The following is an 8,247-nucleotide window of genomic DNA, read 5'->3' as shown; positions in this document are numbered from 1 at the left end:
TGGAGAGCCCCACCTTACTGAGTCAGGGAGCTCCTATCCTATTGAACCCTAGCCCCAGGAGCTCTGTGCTATTTAATCCTAGATCAAGGAGCTCTACTTTTTTGAACCCTAATCCTAGCCTGGAGACCCTGTACCGTTTTGAACCCTAGCACTTAATTGAGGGATGCTTGCAGCCCTACCCTAATGACCCTTAATTCTAGTGCTGGGAGCCCAGGGAGCCCTAGCCTATTGAAACCTTTCTTTATCCCAGGAAGCTCTACCCTTTTGAATCCCAACCATATCCGGTGGAGCCCTTGCAATCGCAGCCCTAGCCTGGGAAGCCCTAGCCTATTGAATCTTAACTCTAGCCTAGGGAACCCTAGTCTACTGAACCTTAGCACTAGCCTGGAGAGCCCTATGAACCCTAATCCTATACCAGGTAGCCCTAGCAGCACCTGTCATGCCCCAGCCTATTAAATCCTAATACTATGCTAGAAAGGCCTGGCAGCCGCACCCCTGTCCCCTACCCTGTAGACCCCTAGCTCAGGGATTCTCAAAAAGTCACGACCCCCCGCACCTCCCATACCATGACACCCTTACTTGTGTGCTTCTGGCGGCCATGCTGCCTTCAGAGTTGGGTACCTGGCCAGCAGCCGCCGCTCTCCAGCCATCCGGCTCTGAAAGCAGCGTGGAAGTAAGGGTGGCAATAATGTGACTTCCCCTACAATAGGCTTAAGGCCCCCTTGTGGGTCGCGACCTCTAGTTTGAGAAATGCTGGCCATGCTCATTGAACCCTAACTGTAGCTGTGGGAGACCTAGCCTTAGCCTATTGTATCCTAACCCTAGCCCAGATTGCCCTATCCTCTTGAACCTTAAGCCTACCCTCTTAAACCCTAGCCCAGGAAGCCCAACCTTCTTGAACCATAGACCTAGCTAGTTGAACCCTAACCTGGGGTACCCAACCCTATTGAACACTAACACTTGCATGGGGAGCCCTTGAAGCCCCAGCCCTATCCCTATCCTTAGGGCTTAAATTCAGCCAGAGCTGTTCAGAGCAGATCTCTGGTAAGTATTTTCAAACCCATGGGGCAGAAGCCCTGAGCGCTAGTGCCTCAGGTGGGGCAGAAGCCCAGGGGTGTCGGGAGATACTCTATGAGAATTTAAGTCCTGCCTATCCTGGTGAGCCCTAGCCTAACTGTAGACCTGGTAGCCATACTCTTTTGAAATGTAACTCTGTCCAGGGAAGCCCTAGCTTATTTAACTGTCGCCCCAGGAGACATGCCATTTTTATCTTTAACCCTAGCTCAGGGAGCCCTAACCTAGTTAACCCTAACCCAGGGAGTCCTACCCTACTGAATCCTACCTCTGGACCATCGAGTATTAGCAGCCCCAATCATGTATTACCCTACGGAGCCCATCCCTATTAAATCCTAACCCTAGCCTGGGAAGCCCCTGCAGCTTGAGATGTATCCCTACACTAGGGATCTGTAGCCTATTAAACCCTGTCTTTGCCCTGTGGATCCCTAGCCTATTAAAGCTGAACCCTACCCTGCAGCTCCACTCCTATCCCTACCCTACTGAACCCTTACCTTAGCCTAAAGAGCCCTGCCCTATTGAAACCTAACAATGTCTTAGTTATTTCTAGTCTTTGATCCCTGAGCCTAGCCCGGGGAGCTGTGCTCTACTGAACACTAACCCCAGCCCCTCTAGCCCTAGCCTGTTGAACCCTAACCCTCTCAGGGGGTGCTCTACTCTATTGAACCCTCACCTTAGCTGTAACACAATGAACCTTAACCCTGGGAGCTCTAGCCTTCTGAACCCTAACTCTAGCCCAGGAGCTTTTGCGGCTGAATCCGGCTTGCAGGCCGTAGTTTGCTCACCCCTGCTGTAGTGGAAACCTTCCAGATGTGAGCCAAGTGTAATCAAAGCAGTGATAAGAACAGGAGTACTTGTGGCACCTTAGAGACTAACAAATTTATTAGAGCATAAGCTTTCATGGACTAAAGCCCACTTCTTCAGATGCAGTCCACGAAAGCTTATGCTCTAATAAATTTGTTAGTCTCTAAGGTGCCACAAGTACTTCTGTTCTTTTTGCGGATACAGACTAACACGGCTGCTACTCCCAAAGCAGTGATGTCTGACTAAGTATGCAGACAGCTTGAAACTGACTCAAAGGGATGAACACCATTCATCTGCTTGGAATATCAACTTTAAACTGAAAACTGATAGTTTCAGACAAGGGAAATGTGGTAGACCTAATCTATCTAGGCTTCAGTAAAGCATTGGACATGATACAACATGGGGAATTATTAGTGAAGTTGGAGAAAATGGAGTTGGAGAAAATGGTGATTAATACAGGAACTGTAAAATGCATAAGGAGTGGCTAAAAGAGAAACAGCAGCTTGTTCTGTTGAAAGGAGAACTATGGGCTGGAGGGAGATTACTAGTGGCGTTCCTCAAGGGTCTGTCTTAGGACTGATTTTATTTAATATTTTCATTAATGACCATGGCACAAAAAGTACACCTCTACCCCAATATAATGCTGTCCTTGAGAGCCAAAAAATCGTACCGTGTTATAGGTGAAACTGCGTTATATCGAACTTGCTTTGATCCTCTGGAGTGCGCAGCCCCGCCCCCCCGGAATGCTGCTTTACCGAATTTGTGTTATATCGGGGTAGAGGTGTAGTAGTGTACAAATGAAATTTGCTGATGACACAAAGTCAGGAGGCATTGTCGATACAGAGGAGGTTTGGAATATTATACAAGAAGAATGGGATAGTCTGGAGGACTGGAATTTTTTTCTCTACCTTGGCGGCTCATCAGTTGGAAATGACAGAGGAGGAGGAGAAAACCTGGGTGTGTAAGTTGATCACAGGATGACTAATGTAATATGGCTGTGAAAAAGGCTATTGGGATCCTAAGATATAGCAGGTGAGGCATTTCCAGTAGAGCTGGAGAAGTATTAATACCATCAAACGAGGCACTATAAGACCTCATCTGGAATATCATGTACAATTCTGGTCACCCACATTCAATGAAGATGAATTTAAACTGGAACAGGCACAGAGATGAGCTACTAGTTGGGTTAGGTAAATGGAGAGCCTGTTTTTGGAGAGGAGACAAACAAGCCAAGCTCTCTTAAGCCTAGCAAAACAAAGCCTAAGTGGGAATTTGCTTGCTTAGGCTGAAAATTAGAAGACGGTTTCTAACCATTAGAGGAGTAAGGTTCTGGAATAGCCTACCAATAACAACAGCGAGAGCAAACAAGCTAACTAGTTTAAGATGGAGCTTGCTATGTTTGTGAATGTGATTATATGAAGGGGTTGCCTGCAAAAAGCAGATGACTGGATTTGATGATCCCGGAGGTCCCTTTTAGTCCTGTGTGCTATGTTCCTGCGTTTAAAGTTCAGCGGTGACACTCCAGTGGAGCCTGATTCTCCACCGTTTTGCACCTTGTGTAGTCATTTACATTGGTGCAAAATGAGTGTAGAATGCTGCCATTTTGAGTTCATAACATTTCATCCTTCACTTTGTACTTTCTTTGCACAGGTGTAAATGAATACACCCGGTGTAAAGCAGTGGAAATCAGGGCAGTGGTTCCTGACATTTTCCATTCAACTGTGAGCATGCTGCCACTGTCTACAGCTGCGTTCCCTACAGCATGACTTTGGTCTGGAGCAGTGGAATAAAAGGCCGGCAGCATCAGGGTGCTAGGGACGAGAAAAGTGCCTTATCATTAAGATGGATTAGGAGCATAGATCACAAAAGTATCAGATCTGTTACATATAACTTGTGTTGAGACTCATTTAAAAAGGCAAACTCCTGCCACTCTTACATTGTGGAATACCGTATGTGGCAGTTTGGGTTCACTGACAGTACCCATGGAGAAAAGTACTACTCATGAGTCATGATGGCAGAATCTGGTCCTAAAATTGTGCCCCAACTGCCGCATCTACAACTGGCAGTGTTGCTGCAGGTGTTGGAAACTTACAGCTTCACTTCCTCTGCTGTGTATTCATGCTTCTCAGTTCACTCTACTCTTAACTGAGGATCATATTTGTTATCTCCTGAACTGTTAAGAGGAAGTTTTAAGCAGTCTGATTTATCTAATTGCTGTTTTTTTTTAAATAACAGCTGTTAGGTTTAGAAATGAAATTAATTAGTTGTTTGCAGTATTGTTGTAGTCATGTTGATCCCAGAATATTAGAGACAGAAAGTGGGTGAGGTAATAGCTTTTATTCGAGCAAATTCTGTTGGTGCAAGAGACAAACTTTTGAACTACATGAAGTTCTTCAAGAAATTTATTAGTGGCAGGTGTATTTAGAAGAAATGAAAGCAAATATTATTTCATGCAGCATGTAGTTATTGTGTAGAGTTCACTGCCACAAGGGACTATGGGATTAAATTCTGTATTTGGATTTTTAAAAGAGCAGAATAATTTTAGGTTTAATAACACTTGACTGTGGAAGAAGTTTAATGTTTTTCTGAAGCATTGGGTGTTGTCCAGCATTAGAAGTGGGATAGTGAACTTTGCTAGACCATTGGTCTGATTTGGCATGTAAAATATGTTCCTGTCCAGACTCCTCATAGTTTTACTAGATGAAAATCAAGACTTGTTGACACAAGCTTTTTGGTTCTGTCTACTCTGGTATTTGAAATCATGTTAGCACCTTTTTGGCAAGAAGTTTATTTAAACACATCTCCAGATAGGATCTAACATGGCTTCAAATGTTAATATAGATAATGTCTTAGTCCAGGATGACTATTCCTCATACTCATTGATTAAAACATAATTGACAGGTTGCCCTTTGCGTTCATTGCAGACCGGATGTTACTGTACTGGTTCTGGCCCCAGGATTGGGAGGTACAAAGGTGGTGTAAAGCCACCTTTTTCTCATCCCTGTTCTGTGCCAAGCAGAGTTGGACTGAACCTGAGCTTTGAGCATATGTGAAGTGAACATTTTACAAACAGAATTTAGGGTTTAATCCTGCAGCCCTAATTCATGTGACTGGCCTTTTTGGCTTCAGTGGGAATATTTATGTGAGTAAGGACTACAAAATCATGTCCTTATTTAGCCCTGAAAATAATTAGTTTAATTTTGGTACAAGGACATTCTGAATAATGCCCAATATTATCTAAATAATCAGGTTCTAGGAGCCACTTGTTTGGAAATAGAGTGTAAATAACAAAGCAAATAGTTTGATGCTTCTTTTTGCTCTTCCTACAGCATTGCAAACTTCACTGGTATTTTCCAAAGATAATGGATTACTTGTGTTTGTCCGCAAATCTCTCAGCATGGAGGAAGTGAGTTGAAAAACTTAGTTATGATTTTTTTTTTTAAAAGAACTGTTGCAATATTTTTCCTTGCTAAGTGAGAGTATACAGGCTTTCATTTCTAAAAAAGAACTCCGTTTTTTCAGTTTCGAGAGTGCAGGGAAGAAGCTTTAAAATTTCTCTGTGCCTTTCTGGAAAAGATTGGTCAGCAAGTTCATCCTTATGCCCATGATATTAAGGTAAGTGAAGGAAAACTTATTTTTAAAAATCTGTCAAATACTTTTAACAGTTCTGCAGTGTTTTTAATTTAAACATGAACACTTGAAAGATGTATTAAAATATGACTAATACCAGGTTCATGGCTTTCCTTTATACAATTCATCCCCCCCGCCCAATGTTTCTAATAGAGCTAAAACAGAGGAGCAATTTTGGATTACATATTAATGCACTGGTCATTAAAAATGTTAGTATACTTTGGTCATATTTGTTCAAGTATCTTGGAGCCAGCAGGGTTAGGATATATTTTTCTCTCTCAAAAAAAATGGTAGTTGCTGGGTTTGGGTTTTTTGGGGTTTTTTTTTTTTTGTAATGTTCTACCTGTGAAATATTTGATTTAACATAATACAATATTTTGAATCCTTCTGCTCCAGTTTGTAACCTTTGAAGTGACTTTTTTAAGGCCTGTTTTTTTTTTTCAGAGGAGTTGAGTACCTGTAGTACTTTGAAGTCAGTGGGTACTGTGGGTGCTCATCATTTCTGAAAATGTGTCCCTTAGGGTATGTCTACACTGCAGTTAAAAACTCATGGCTGGTCCATGCTAGCTGACTTGGGCTTGTGGGGCTCAGACTAAGGGCTGTTTAATAGCGGTGTAGACATTCAGTCTCTGGCTAGAGCCCAGACTTTAGGATCTTGTGAGGTGGAAGGGTCCCAGGGCTTGGGCTGCAGCCCAAGCCAGAATGGCTACACCACAATTAAACAGCACCTTAGCCTGAGCCCTGCAAGCCCAAGTCAACTGGCACAGGCCAGCTGTGGATGTCTAATTGCAGTGTAGACTACCCGAAGAGTCTAAACTACTCAGTAGTATCCATTTAACTGCAGATGTTTGTGCCATTGTACTTTCTGAGCTCGTGGTAATAGCCTCCTGCTTAAAAGGAAAGGTGACTAGTGACAGGTGATTTGCTACATGGGGTCCTTTTACTCTAGAATTTGCTTCCGTCTAGGTTTACCGAAACTTGGATTTGCTAATTTTTAGGACACACTGCAAAACTAATCTTTTCTTTTGGGTTTGGTTGAGGGATATGGGGTAGTCATATGATGGGTTAGTATTGCTATTTTCTGGGTGAATATTTATTCTAGTCTGCATTGACTTTGTATGAGAAGCTGTGTATTTTTATTCTTGGGTTTTGTACATTTTAAATGTTGTAAAATATCTAAAATCATTGGGGAAAGGTATTTTAAAGAAATATCTTAAATTATTTAAATATTTTTAAATCTTCCATCCTGTTAATGATCATTATGATCTATTTTTTCCCAACCTAGCAAACTTGTATTAGCGTTTACACAAAAGAAAAGGCTGCAAAATGTAAAATCCCAGCTCTGGAGCTTCTCATTAAGGTAAATTATACTTTACAGTTCATTATTTGTAAGCCTAGAGACTTTTGAGTTATGTCATGGCTGCTGTTGAATGCAGTAAACTCAAAAAGTTCTGTAGGAGGAGTATTAAAAAAAATATTTTTCTGCCCACAAATTAGTCCTAATCTCCTTCGACTGAATTGCTTAATTAAAGGTGCCATCCCTTAATTTGTGTTGCAAGACATCTTGGATTTTGAGGGCGATCACAGAGTGCATCTTTATTCCCAATTTAATTGCTGTTCTTTAAAGCAACACTGTCAACTTAAAAAGCAACACTGTCAACTTCAAACTTCTGTTTGAAAATATTAATTTGTTACAGATAACAACTAAGATAATACAACTGAAAGATATTTGAGGCGCAAACTTGTTTTATATATATATTTTTTAGTTTCCTTAATGCATATGATAATTTTTACTGTTTTCCCTGTATAGTGCATTTTGCCCTGATCCTGCAAACATTTATGCATGTGCTTAACTTTACATATGGCAGTAGTCCTTTTGAAGTTAATTCTTTGGTGGTTTGAGTGGACCTTACAGCAACAGGGAGAGAAACATTTTAAAACTAGGTAAACATGCTTATGAAACTGCAGACATTAGCAGGTGTCATATCCTAAAACTAATATCTCATTTTTTAAACATTTTAAATTGATGGTGCCCCTTTGACCTAAAATTACAGCCAAAATACGTACAAGGAACATAGGAAGTAGAAAAATAGATGTGAACGACATATACAATAGGATGAGCACATGATTTGCATGAGGAAAACGCAACAAAACCAATATTTATTGTATAGAAATGGTAGCTTGTCTTTACCTACATCTTATATGATCACAAGACGTATCAACCACCTTTAACTTAATCCGCTAAACCAGTGGGATTACTTGTGCTTAAAGTTAGGTGTGTACCTAAGTATCTTTCTGATTTACGGGCCTTATTCACCTGGGTCCAAGTGGAAACAAATAAAAGAACTTTTTCCTCATTTGTGGGTATCTTGTATATATTTCCAGTTGCTTCAAAATTTACGGTCTTCCTTTCTGATGGAAGAATTGAAAGTTGGAGAGATCTTTAACAAATTTTATGGGGAACTTGCTGCAAGAAGTAAAGTGCCTGATACAGGTGAGTCTTAGCTCTTCTAGAAACATTATTACTTATTTTATTTACTATCTTTTAGTATAATAGAACCTCAGAGTTATGACCACCAGAGTTACAAACTGACTGGTCAACCACCCATTTCATTTCGAACCGGAAGTACACAATCAGGCAGCAGTAGAGACCACCCCCAAAGCAAATACAGTACAGTACTGGATTAAACGTAAACTATTAAAAATAAATAAATAAATAAAGGGATAGTTTTAAAAAAA

At 41.1% G+C, this 8,247-nt stretch overlaps 1 protein-coding gene across 4 annotated transcripts in view; it reads left to right on the top strand.

The window, feature by feature from the left end:
* Nucleotides 1-8,247, top strand: part of PRKDC (protein kinase, DNA-activated, catalytic subunit) — a 150,068-nt gene that overhangs the window by 1,200 nt on the left and 140,621 nt on the right. For all 4 annotated transcript variants that reach the window (XR_010598017.1, XR_010598016.1, XM_005279941.5 and 1 more), the window contains exons 2-5: nt 5,208-5,284; nt 5,401-5,493; nt 6,794-6,868; nt 7,894-8,002. Coding sequence is in view for 2 of the 4 variants with exons in the window: in XM_005279941.5 (XP_005279998.2) it covers nt 5,208-5,284; nt 5,401-5,493; nt 6,794-6,868; nt 7,894-8,002 (354 nt within the window). In the remaining 2 variants the exon portion in view is untranslated. The remainder of the gene's footprint in view (nt 1-5,207; nt 5,285-5,400; nt 5,494-6,793; nt 6,869-7,893; nt 8,003-8,247) is intronic.

This window comes from Chrysemys picta, chromosome 2, assembly GCF_011386835.1.
Source record: "Chrysemys picta bellii isolate R12L10 chromosome 2, ASM1138683v2, whole genome shotgun sequence".
Lineage (NCBI taxonomy): Eukaryota > Metazoa > Chordata > Testudines > Emydidae > Chrysemys > Chrysemys picta.
Note: the sequence above shows the minus strand (reverse complement) of the source record. Positions and strands in the feature narration are given on the sequence as shown.